This window comes from Pectinophora gossypiella, chromosome 17, assembly GCF_024362695.1.
Source record: "Pectinophora gossypiella chromosome 17, ilPecGoss1.1, whole genome shotgun sequence".
Taxonomy (NCBI): domain Eukaryota; kingdom Metazoa; phylum Arthropoda; class Insecta; order Lepidoptera; family Gelechiidae; genus Pectinophora; species Pectinophora gossypiella.
The window spans coordinates 7,071,124-7,084,922 of record NC_065420.1 but is presented as its reverse complement, the minus strand read 5'-3'; the positions used below and the strand labels follow the sequence as shown (position 1 = coordinate 7,084,922).

The 13,799-nt window shown below is 37.3% G+C and overlaps 2 protein-coding genes across 4 annotated transcripts in view; both read right to left on the bottom strand.

The window, feature by feature from the left end:
- The window catches only part of LOC126374477 (ejaculatory bulb-specific protein 3-like), a 401,847-nt gene that overhangs the window by 322,182 nt on the left and 65,866 nt on the right, over positions 1–13,799 (bottom strand). The window lies entirely within an intron of this gene.
- LOC126374492 (allergen Tha p 1-like) lies at positions 1,637–6,322 on the bottom strand. Of its 2 annotated transcripts, none has more exons than XM_050021162.1 (3): positions 6,283–6,322; positions 3,212–3,397; positions 1,637–1,847 (listed from the first exon to the last, which is right to left on the bottom strand). In XM_050021162.1, exons 2-3 carry the CDS (start codon positions 3,390–3,392, stop codon positions 1,657–1,659), a joined length of 372 nt encoding a protein of 123 aa, XP_049877119.1. In that variant the 5' UTR covers positions 3,393–3,397; positions 6,283–6,322; the 3' UTR covers positions 1,637–1,656. The 2 variants fall into 2 exon arrangements, with proteins under 2 accessions (XP_049877119.1, XP_049877118.1); XM_050021161.1 differs by lacking the exon at positions 6,283–6,322 and adding an exon at positions 4,723–4,802.

The window sequence follows — 13,799 nt, the reverse complement described above, 5'->3', positions numbered from 1 at the left end:
CATAGTGGGTCCTTTCAGAATACAAGCTCAACATAAAAATGATTCTGGTTCAACGATAAATTTGGTACTTATCGGACAATGGCTGAACTAGTCATGGTGATAGGAGAGAACCTTTATATAAAAGATTTTGATTTCTGTTTTTGTTCTCATGAACAGAAAATTATTATATCAACTTAAAATTAAAAACCTTAGTATGATCGGCTATTTATGAAATAAATACTTTTGCATGCAATATCTTACGAAAAGTAATGAAAATAAAATTGCAGCCTATCACATAAAATATACATTGCCGATAAAGTGACTATAGAATTTGAGAAGCAGTAGAGCTATCGTAATTATTTGTGTACTGGAGTAGTAGTAAAAGAGAGTGGGGTTGAACCGGCGACAGCGGTTCTCACACGTGTTTCTTCTATTCCGTGGTAACCGTTTTATAGTTAAAACTTGTAGCAAATATAATGATAAATAAAATAGCATTGACATGTTTCATCTTAAGCACAATAAATTTGTATCTGCCCTCAGAGTGTTAAAACAGATGTAACATCAACTTAATTGACTAATGTACAAACTACTTATTTGCATTTTATAAATTGTTATTTAAGCTGTTTGTTTCCCGATTTGAAATAAATAAATAAATACACTTCCAACAATCATTTTATTATAATATATAGCCCAGTTGGAAGAACGCTTGACTCTCACTTTGAGGTCGCAGGTTCAAATCCCAACACAGGCCTAAACCAATGATTTTCGAATTTGTTTTCTAATTCATGTTTAGATCTTAAATGTTTATTACGTGCTTTGTGGTGAAAGAAAACATCGCGAGCAAACCCACATTCCCGAGAAATGCGTTTCGGAGGTAAGTGACAGAACCTATATTGGGCAGGTTTTCCCTTGGCGGGTTTTTATAGGATACGAAGCACCTTTAGCATTTTCCATTCCAGTCTATCAAAGGCCAATTCCTTGACTTTGCTATAAGACACAACATTAACCTTTTCTTTAATCTGTTCCATGTAAGTTCTTCTTGGTCTTCCCCTTCCTCTCTTTCCTTCTAGCTTTCCATGAAGTTTTAAAAAAAATCGTCGTGTCTTATTAGGTAATACTACACCAACAAGAGCGTAGCTGCTCTCTTAAATTGATGATGATGGAACCACCTTTAAATGTTTTTTTTATTTCTACAATAGAGGTACGTTGGTAGCAAATGTCTGGTGATAGGTACTAGGCGGCATTAAGTGTGCAGTAATTATTGAGCACTATTTCAACAATTACGACAAAATATGAGTGACCGGCGCTTCTGACGTACACATTTAATAGTATAAGTATGTAAATGTATGTGCAATTCCAGTTACGGAATAATGCACGTTTTATCAGAATCGGTTTTGTAATTATCTTGTTTTGGTCAAAAAACCATTAAAAGTAGGTAAGACAATATGCTGATTTCAACAAAGCACATACTAATGGAATCTATAAGTGAGAAATGGCTTGAGCGTAAATTAAAGAAAATTTGAAAACAGTCAAGGGTGTGTCATATACATTAAACGAATTGCCTATGAAGAGGGTCGCTTAATATAAAGTCCTCAGATAAAAATCATGATTTAATTATATTGGGATCAAAATATACATGAATTACACTGATTTATTCGTCAAATGACTGTCTTGAACTTATGGAGCGTATTTAGTGATGTACGCATTTAGTTCCGCAGTATGTTCCTTCTTCGGATCGTGTAACTTAACCAGCTTTTCCCACTCTTCCGAGAGCTTCTGGCTCATTGCCTTCATCACCTTGGCAACCATCACCTTTTGTTTTTCTGTGCATTTGCCACAATCTGACTGTACTGCGTCTGGGATCCATTCTGAAACAAATACAATGTTTATCTCAAACAAAGCGTACCAACCTCTATGGTTTAGTAGTTAGAACATTAGTCTCACGTTCTGGAGGTCCGTGTTCGATACCCGATGGGGACACTGTCCAAAATCACTTTGAGAGATTGTCCTTTGTTTGATACCTTATCAAACATTGCGCAGGCTGAATCACCTGATTGTACGAAAAAGTAAGATTATTCCGTGTTTAGAAAGGCACGTTAAGCGCATGAGCACGAGCTAAGAGACTTACTAATGTCATTATAAAGAAAAAGTTAGGCAAAGAACTAGGTACTGAGCTCCGAAACACAAAAAGAGACCTTATTGACCAAACCAATATCCCAGGGACGACTGTAGGCAAAACAATGAAATTACAAAGCGGAATATTTCTTCTTCAACTTGTTAACTCAAGGTAGGAAATTAAATAACTTCTGGAAAACTTCAGTCATTAAGGCTGTTTCTGCGGTTATACCCATAAACATTATAATGAAAAGGCCGTTACTATCCGATAAGATGCGCTACGATTGACAAATTGAATCTGCACTATAATACAATAGGCTAGGTATAGTTTGTAACTTTGCGTGTCTGTTAACAGAACAGAACAGATAGTTTGTCATGTGGGCAAGTTCTTACGAAGTACTTGGAATCATTATGCAGATAAAGAATATTATATTGAGTATTTATTAATATATGTACGTAAAGAGTATTTAGGTATTTATTTCTTGTTGCACCATCCCACATCCAAGTTGTTTGTAAATGTTTGTTTACTATAGAGCACCGCCCAAATTGCACTGTATTCATGTGTTATGTCTGATTGTTGCAATTTAATTCTGTGCAATAAAGCATATTTGATTTGATTTGATAAAGGCATTCTATGTTTTTTAGTTACCAGACCAGCGGGCATAAGCATATCGTCACTCTTCTGACTAACTGTCGTATCTGCAGTTTTTGGGAAAATTGATTTTCACCTTTTATTATCTTCAATAAGACACAAATCACTAAGCAAAAAATCAGATACGACAGTTAGTCAGGGACGTATATATTACTAAATCATGCTACGCAGACGCAGCATTTATGTCCTCTCAGACGACGCCCTGAGCCGAGGTTCGCGCCCAACTGAGCACCCTCAGGCTTGTTGTCTTAAACGTTGTACCGGGTGAGAGCCTTCAGCGCTCCCCATTTGTCCGGCCTAGTAGTTAATGTCATCTGCGCCAAATCTACAATAAATTACGTCAAAAAAAGCAGCATTTATGCTGTCTACCTAGATAAACGTCGTATGTCTGTTGACATATTATCAACCCGTGACATGTACGATTCTGTCGGGCAACGGAGAATCTATGAAACTCATATAACTTACTTTTAAAGTTACTGCCATCAGAAGTGCACTTCCCCTCGCCAAGGAAGCAGTGTGAGTAGGACTTGAGCAGACGGACGTTGTCGATCACTTCATCGACATTAAAGTTGTCATACCGCTCGTCATAGTGGTCAGGCTTTCCCAAAGCCAGCGCAGCGAGAGACAAAATGATCAGAAATTTCATTTTCACTGAAAAAAGAGTTTTATTTATTAATTAAAAAAGAAAGACAAACCAAGACAGGCAAAATATACCTTAAAATTCAAATAAAAGCAGATATTTACTTATCTCAGAAAGGGATTTAAGAAATCCAATTTATGATACCTACCTAACCCATATCATAGAATAAGGAATTATACTACGTATAAAACGGTAACTCTCCGCTCCCCACCAGCGGCTGAGCTATGTTTACCTCCCTAGGTCTTACTTTAGTCTTCAACCGTATGGGCGTCAGACATCACACACACAGAGGCGCCTGTACGATAACCTCAATGTGTAGTGTCTGTTTAAAACGAGGTTTTTTGTACGAAATGTCCGGTAGTACAAAAGTCAATCAAATTTTCACCAAAAAAATACATGCTATTGGATATACAAAGAAGAACATTCAACATCAAGGGCGCATAAACAAAAGATACACGAACGAAAAAAGAAAAAGCTTTGGAAAACAAATCAACATTGTAATAAGTACCTACTGTGTCGACTGACCAGGAAGGAAAAATTATTTAGTTACCTCTTAACAAAGAAATACCTGTTTTGTTTGATGAAATAAGTAATATAATTTTAAAAAGCCGTTTTATTTGTACAAATTAATTTTATTAAGTACTCTCTTTTAATATTGCAACCAAACCAAATAGCAATTGCAAATTAAAACTTAATCCGGAGGTACCTAAAAGACTAGAAGTAATTAATGTAAATAATAGAATACTGTCTTTAAAGAACGAGCTCACCGAGTTAGATGGTCGGTATAAGGACTTGCAACACCAACGGGACTACTTACAATCCGTGATCAACTCACAGGATGAATGTCGAAACAACCATGAGGCTGCTCTAAATCGTATCAGAGAACTAGAGCAACAGGTTGCTATAGCCAACAATACAATAAAAGCTCATGAGGACCAACATTCCATCAACGAGTCACAACAAACTATGGCGTTATACAATGAGTTAGTCCGTGGAGAAAATTGCCAAAATAATGAGTCCATGACCATAGATCTCACCTCAATGAGTGATAAATATAGTGATGATGATGAAGGTTGTGAAGAAACACATAAATTGAGACAAGAAAATTGTGAGCTCCAACGCCAATTAGCACGTTTACAGCAATTATATGGGAATGCACAGAAGGAAATCACTGAACACATCAAGGCAACAGAGTCCCTGGTTATTAATACGGAACGGCTTGAGTCTCTGGTGCACGACCGAAACCTGGAGCTGGAAACACTCCGCGCCAAAACAAGCAGCGAGGCTAGCGAGGATTTGCAGCGCGGGGGGTTGGTCGTAATTTCTGGAGCCTCACCGTCCACTAGCGCCGCATGTACCACGCTGCGCGAGACCGCTCCGCGAGGTACTGCGCCCCGTAGGGCTGCGAGACGCAGAGCCGCGCCGCCCAGTGCTGCGTCGCCTATTGCTGCGCCGGCCAGGGCTGCATCGCGTAGGGCTGCGACACGCAGAGCCGCACCGCCCATCGCCGCGTCGCCTATTGCTGCGCCGGCCAGGACTGCATCGCGTAGGGCTGCGACACGCAGAGCCGCGCCGCCCAGTGCCGCGTCGCCTAGTGCTGCGCCGGCAAGGGCCACATCGCGTAGGGTTGCGACACGCAGAGCCGCGCCGCCTATTGCCGCGTTGCCTAGTGCTGCGCCGGCAAGGGCCACACCGCGAAGAGCTGCGAAACGCGGTGCCGTGCTCCCCGACGGTGCGCCGCTGTCCGCAGTGATGTGCGACACCGCACCGCCCAACAACGAGCCGCCGTGTGCCGCGCTGCCGAGTGTCGCGCCTTTAAAATCGACAGAAAGTTAGAGGAATTTGACGAAGCAAACAGCGCTGTGTCGCAGGTTCTAAGTTGGTTTACAGTAAATAACCTAGTTCTAAATGCTAAGAAAACGAAGTGTATTAAATTTGTTCTACCAAACGTAAAGAAAGTAAATAATAACATTAAAATTAACGACGAGAAACTAGATTTTGTTGAACACACAGTTTTCTTAGGAATTACTGTAGATTCAAAACTTCAATGGGGCCCACATATTGTATCACTAGCGGGCAAGCTAAGTTCAGCAGCATATGCCGTCAGAAGGATCCGACAACTCACAGATGTACCCACTGCTAGACTTGTCTACTTCAGCTACTTCCACAGCATAATGTCTTACGGTATTTTGCTGTGGGGTCGAGCCGCTGATGTAGAAACTATTTTCATCATTCAAAAAAGAGCAGTTCGCGCTATTTATAAGCTGCGTTGTCGGGACTCTTTGAGGGAGCTGTTTAAAGAAATAAATATACTGACGGTCGCAAGTCAATATATATATGAAAACATTATGTATGTACGTAAAAACTTATCTCTCCTTCCGAGAAACTGTGAAAGGCATACTTACAATACAAGAAATAAACATAAAATTGCTATTCAAAATTCTAGATTAAGTAAATTAAATTCATCTTTTTTGGGGTTATGTATACGTTTTTACAATAAAATACCAGATAATGTTTTAAATTTGTCAGAAAATAAATTTAAAGCTCACGTGAAGCTTACTTTATGTAAAAAAGCTTATTATAAGATTAATGACTACCTAAATGATAAAAATGTCTGGTATTGAATGTGTTCCTCTAGTTATTAAATAACTTGTAATGTATATCCTCATTGGTTTTTAAAAGATGTGTTGCTGTTGCAGTTTCTTGTCATTTCTTCTCCTCAGCCATAACACCTTGCGAAATGACGTAAATTCAAAAATGTTACATTGACCTTCAACAAGTTTATCCATGATAATTACGTTGAATAAATGATTCTGATTTCTGATTTCTGATTTCTGACTATAATGAAACCGGACAAAACCTTTTTGTGTAATGTGATTAAAATTTGAGTGCTCACCTTTTCAGTTGAGGTTATGGGCTTAATATGGTATTTTATGATTACGTTTTGTGTGCTTATATACTCATCATTAATCGGATTTTATTATTCCCACTACTTAACATAAAAAATGCTTCATAAGTAATTTATTTTTTATTTGTGACGATTGTGAATTGTAATTTTGATGTTGTGGGCAGGGTTGGCAAACCTATACGTGAATAAGATATGCTGCGGAGTAATTATCATAGTCATAATTAGGTTTTTACGTTAAATGGGTCAGTATCAGTAGATTATTTTTATTACGAATTAGTGAAAAGACTTTGACTGAAACCAACACATGCCATTTTAATGATAATGTTTTTCTTTATAAAATTGATATCTTTATAGATATAATTATTTTCCCAAATGCCCGTTAACAAAACTTGAGTAGATTTCCAAGTCCACCAATGTATTTTATATACAGGCGTTACAAAATTAAATTCTGAGTAATATCTTTTTTATTATAAATTCCATGTGGCCAATCTGGCAACCTGACTCAAATCCAGCTGGCACGACAAAATGGACAAGGATCTAAGTGCACTTTAAGTTTAATTGTTTCTTGGGTCACTTGGGCTGCAGAACAGTGCTAAATTGTGTCGAAGGCTAAGACCAACGGATCCCCTAAATGTAAGGGCATTAGGTTAGCGGACCAAGGACTACTCGGGACTCGTTTGCCTTGAACCTATTTCATGATTAGTATTACTTATAGTCAGATGTCAGATGATTTTTCATTTTTATTTTTTTCTCTTTTTTGTGTATTGTTTGTTTTTTTTTTGTGCTGTGTAATTTGGATAATGACATTGTAAATAATTTTATTATTATTTAATAATGAATGTTAGGTACTTACATGATTGACATTTAAATTATCAATTTTATTTTGTTTAACTATTTGCATGTTATAATTTGAATAACTAAAAATGTAGACCAAATGTTAAATGCTGACCATCTGCAAACTGTAATACCATTTTTATTGCAAATAAATGACTATGAATGCTTAACTTAGGTATCTTAATGCATCAAACAGACAAATTAGGACATGAGATGTACAAAGTAAGCTGGAGCAGCGCGGTGGAGTAGGCTCCATACGCCGTCCGGTTGATTGAGGGGAGCCCAGCATTGGGACGTATATAGGCTGTTTATGTTATGTTATGTAAATATGAATTTATGATGAAACTTATAGTGACAGGTGATCAAGCCCATTTACTTTATTACAATCAACCCTTCCTCCTCACCTTCCTCATCCTCGCCCTTGGCGGCTCAATAGTAACCCTGACACCACGGTTGATGAGGTTGGTAATCCACCTCACAACCCACATGAGAGAAGATTATAATTATTTATGCCTCCGGTTCATGTGAAATTCATAACATGTTTCGTAGATGTATATGTATACCTATATTAATAATACAATTGCAGATGCAACCAAGCAGAACGGAATAGCCAGAGCGGGAATCCAAAATTAGTTTTTTAAATTAATTTTAATAATCATATTTCGTTTAAAGTACCTAGATGTCTGAAGTAAATCTTTAAAAATAGAACAAAAATACAATTCCATTTCATTTAAAGGGTTTCATTGAAATTGAATTGTATTTTTGTTCTATATTGTAAGAAGGGTCTCTGCAGGAAAAATATATCATATATTTAAAATAATATGTCTACATAGATAGGTATTCTTTTTTGTTCCAAATATAGGCATTTAATGAAAACAAGATTTTTTATATTAAAAAATATGAAATATATTTTTGTTTTGAAGCCGTTTCTGGTTGTCATTATATTTATATATTTTACTTCACATTATTTCTCCAATTTGAATTTGAGGTGGTACCTATACCTACCTATATGCATTTTGATCAAACAAATTTAATCGGCAAGTAATTACCTACGCATTAAATATTTACATTGGACATTCGCTATTTGGCAGAACTAATGGTTGCCAGCTGGAAGTAGCAACGAACTCGTTAAAAATGTATTTATACTTAGTAACATCACACCCCGGACACTTCATACAAAACACCTCGGTTTACGCAGACACTACACATTGACATTATCGTACACGCGCATCTGTGTGTGTGACGTCTGACGCCCATACGATTGAAGACTAAAATAAAACCGAGGGGATTGAGGTAAATCTAACTCAGCCGATGGTGTAGAGCCGAGAGTTGCCTTTGTATATGTTGTATTATTCCTTATTCTGTGGCAACAGTACCACTTATAAAGTAGAGTCATAATAAGAAAGACAATATTACATGTAAGTAAATAATTATTATACTACCACTACCGGGCGTCACACTTCGCTGATGCTTTTTTTAATTGTGATGAAATCATGTTTCTAACTAATTATAAAAATAGATGCGAATTCAGACAAATAGATTTTAGTAGGTTACAATATAATTAAGGCTAAATGTGGGAGCCAAAATATTCCATCTAAAAATGTGTATGTGATGCTAACTGACACAATTCTGTTTTTTTCCTGGCTATATCTGCAATCAGTATCTTTTTTTCTGTTTACTATGAGCAGATATGTTATAAGTGAAGTGTCAGGTAGAGTGTGTCTTCCAGCGAGGACGTCTACTCATACCCATAAACTGACACTATTCTAAAATATTTTTTGTCACTGTCAAAAAAATCTGCTAAGTCATATTGTATGTAAATCGGATAAGTGAGGATCTGTTCGCGAGTTATAAGCGCGCTGCCGGAGGGATGTTGCGTGTAGGGATAATCCTGTATTTCACCGAGACACACAGAATATTGTAGCATAAAAGATTACGCAGATGCACCTTGCATGATACAGAACAACAATCCACGCTAGTTCGCCACAAATTGGGTCGTATACTTGGTTCCAGAAGAAAAGAAGAAGAAGAAGGAAAGGAAGGAAGAAGGTAGGAAGGAGGAAGGGGAGGAGAAGGTGCAGGTCGTGTCGTATCGGGAGGTGAAGGTTTGGATTACTCCACCGACAAGAGCGCAGCTCTTAAATAGAGAGAGAACTAGGTCCCAGATAAATTATGAAATGCTGATTACTAAATAAAGGCAGATCTAAAACTAACGAAGAACATTTTCTTTTTTCCATTTAACTTATTTGTAAATTTGAATCAAGAAAAACGTAATAAGTCCGACATTTTATCACGTTTTTCTATGACGTCACAGTGTGCTTTTTCATACAAATTCCATAGTAATTTTGTGCTTAGACGTTTAGTAAAAAGTAACTGATTGGCTAGTTGGAAAGTAGCCTATTATGCTAGCAACAACAATGTACTTAAATATAATTTGTTTGTTGTTTTCTCTAGAGTCAATTGGAAGTACAGAAAATTATAAGCTCAAATATTAAGTATCTCATAGTGCTATTAACAGTATTCATCAGGAGTTACAAAACTTTTCCAGATGATTTGTACGGTATCTACGGGGCACTGATTCATGACAATAATACTTATAAAGGGTGTAAAATCATCCGTCACAATATCAAGTAAAATTTTCCGTCGCAAAATTCACGATTTTTTTTGTATTTTTTAAATTATTCTCAATTCTATACTCTTGCGATGGAAAATTTCACTTGATATCATCAACTCGGAACCATGGTCTGAATCATCCCCCTTAGTATTCGTTACGATGTCACAAATACCCTGTATAAGTCATTGCGAGAGCTACTACACGTTTTGCAGATGTAGTCAGTCCCGTGCCACTGCCAGTACCAACAGTATTATAAAAAAGGAAATTCTCTTTTTTCTATTGCACGTAATAAATTGTTCTTTGTTATTAAGTATATTTCTTTTTTCTTCAAACATCGCTCAATATACAACTTTGTCAAAGCCTTTGATGTAAAACAGGATATGAGTGAGTACCTACGCAGTACTGAAATGTTCAAAGTCATGAAAAAAACATCATCATGAAGTCGTGACACAATCAATTTCGATCAAATTCAAAAGGTCATTGGAACATCAACAAACAACAAAATAGTCCAGATGGACTTTGATTGTTTAGATCAATCTAGAGCAGCAGGGCCAGTTCACCACAGACTAATGAAGATTCTATCGGGTAGACTCATTTGTTTGAAGTTGTGGTGGATAGGATTTGTTAAAAGGTGAATAGTTCTTTGGAGTTTACTCCTGGGGTGAAGGCAAAAGGCTGCCGTGGGAAGTAGGTAAATTAATAATGTCTTCTTGATGCGGCAAATATTTCATCCTTCTTTAGTAATCCCTAATTTGATAAAACATTAACGTTTTGTGTTTATTCATCCAGAAATAAGATCACATTTTCAATCAATTTCCTTCCTTATTAAAATCATCCCATTTTTCTAAGAGCTATTATATTTTGTCTGCTAGGTTACGGATGACTCTTCAGATACTATATGTGGTTTTGAATAGGCAAATTGTTAGGTAAGTGTGTTCCACGTTAAGTCACATCGTCACATATCAACAGGTGAGATTATGTGCACAAACGCGAAACTAACTTTCAAAAACCATGAAAAAAATGTTTCAGAATTTAATCGACGGACCCAATACACCGTGAGGTCACAACCACATTTTGTAGCCAATCTTTAAAGCCATTTCAGACCATTTATCGTCGGTTCGGTCATTTCGGGGGTCATCGCCTCGGTCGCAGGTTCATCGGTCAGTTGGTGATATCCTCGTATCTATGGGATAAATATTGACATAAAAGTTTTACGATCAGTTTGGCCATTTGCCTACCTGACTACCTACTTACAGAAGGAGAGTTCTGGATAGGTTACATATTTGACTGACTGGTTATCAAAAATAAAGGTTTCCGTGGTCCAGTGGTTAAGCGTTGGGTTCACGATCTGGAGTTCCCGGGTTCGAATCCCGTATCCCACATCACAAAAATTACCTTGTGATAAGAACAGTTTGGTTAACACATTGCAGTTTGTTTAAACTAGTCTTCTTCTTCTTCTTCTTATATTGTGGGTTGTGAGGTGGAATACCAGCGTCATCAACACTGGTGTCAGGGTACATGACACATGTAACGACTACATACTTACATCAGTAAGTAGTATCCGGTACCAACGGCTTACAAACTAGTGAAGTATACAGAATTCACTAGTTTGTTACCATTACATAGACCAAGTCAGGGGCCTTTTGCGGCTCAATAATGCTGACAAAAAGGTAAATTAAGTCGGTCATTGGTCTCACAACCCACACGGGAGTAGAAGTGATGAGTCCCTGTTTCACCCTTAAACGTCTATAGGTTTAGTTTTTTTTACTGTTTTGTAATTTCTTATATTAGTATTTGCTGAGTTATCCCTTTCTGTAATCTAAAGGTTAGATACAATCCTTTACCAAGATGTCATGTTTTTATTTCACGGTCAGCGATATCAAAACCTTGAAATTCATGTCATGAATGTATATTGAAGTAAGGATGGAAATTATTTAATCACAAGCGAGATATTGATACTCGAGGGGTACGATGACCTTGAAAGCAATTTTCTATTGCGCGAGTAAACATACACATTGGAGTCTGTTGCTAGAACGATCGTTGTGCATGTTCAATCGATCTTCGTCTCACATAATATCAAAGTAACATAATATCAAAGTATATCAAAGAAATCGTATTATTTTATGAATTGAATTTTACATTATGCTAAGATAGCTTTTGGTACTTTTTCTTGGCAAGTGTAATAAAACTGGTTCTGTGAGTTTACTATACGGTACGGTACGGTCACAGTGCTAATATGTATACACTTTGAAACCATGTCACATTAACTTTTTTGACAAATTAAACCTTAAGTCTTATTAAATGTGAAATATGGTAGTGCGATAGGGTTCTAAAGTGGGTACATGATATTGCTCATGACTGTACACTATAATATTATCTACGTATCTATATTATTTGATTACAAGGATAATAGACTCCTGCGAGCCCTTTCACCCCAATCAAATGTCAATTTCAATATTTCATCGAATCGTAAACTATTAAAATGAAGAAGTAGAGAGAGGACCCAGACGTTTTAATCTCTTAGCAAGGGGTCCGGGATTTAATGGTTTTAGAGCCCTATCCGCGATTCAAATCTGTGACCTGACTTTTTTTAATCTTTATTGAAGAAGAAGTTTTAGTCGCTTGGCGATCTATCTCAGCTGTTTAGGGAACAATAACATCAATTACTCAAAATTATGTTATATAACTTATATGCTAATTTAGATGCAGGATTTGATAATATACCAATTAAAAATTTCGCTAACACTATTACCTACTTTTTGACCTCACTTATGCAAGTTACGCGTTTTCCAAACTGAGCTATAGTGAATTAGCGAGTATAATTAGATCTGCAGTTTTGCAGCTGGCTTGCAGTTCAAATACTCCGTCTGTAAATAGACCAGAGGTAAATGTGGTTCACAAATATCATGAAGCCAGTCATCTAGTCGATGAAAGGAATGCATTTCAAATGAGTCGTAACGTTGAATAACGCACAATTGTAAATTGAAATTCGAATTCGATGCATTTCATCTGTACTGCGATCTAGTACTAAATTGAACGGCATAAATAGTTATTCAGTATTGAATGTGAAATTTAACTCTATTCCATGCATAAAAGAGAAATTGTATAGGAAAATATAACAAAATTCGGGTTGGTATAATTAGGGTACGTATATGTACGTAAGTTAGGTGTAACCACTATTATGTATTGTGCTTTGTAACTAAACCCATAGAGGAATGACTGACATGCAAAACATAACTTACTTCCATGTTGTGTGTCTGGCCACAAAATGTTATCAGTAGTAACTCATGATGGTATCTTCTTCTTCTATCGTGTGGGTTGTGAGGTGGATTACCAACCCCATCAACCCTGGTGTCAGAGTTACTATTGAGCCGCCAAAGGCTCCTGACATGGCTCATGTAACGACTACTAACTTACATTAGTAAGTAGTAACCGGGACCAACGGCTTAACGTGCCTTTCGAAGCACAGATCATCTTTCTTTCGGACAATCAGGTGATCAGCCTCTATGTTCAATAACCAGACTAGGGATCACAAAGTGATTTTCGTGATGGGTCCCCACTGGGATTTGAACCCGGGTCCTCAGGATTGTGAGCCCAACGCTCCAACCACTGGACCACAGAGGCCATTATGAAGGTATGAAACGCGACAAAAGGATCTAATGAAATAAACAATCCTAAATGCAGTAATCATTTTTTAAAAATTTACGTAATTACTGAATGCATTAACGCGATAATTCAACCCAACTCATTCTTAAAGTGACGTATGCAAATGTTATTATAAGTTTTTGTTTGTCGAACCATGTTCCGAAGGACACTGTAATCGTCGCCCGTCGTCTTTAGGACTTCACCACGTGATCTGGTCGAATGTGACATATATAGGTAGTATATATAAACTCACGCCTATTTCCCCGATACCGACCCCGCCGGCGTGGTCGACGACTTCCCTCAATCAGCGCTTATCGCTATCGACCCACTAGAATCGATTAATTCTTTCAATTTTTTTTCCTCTCAGACGACGCCCTGAGCTGAGGTTCGAGCCCTACTGGGCACCCTGTAC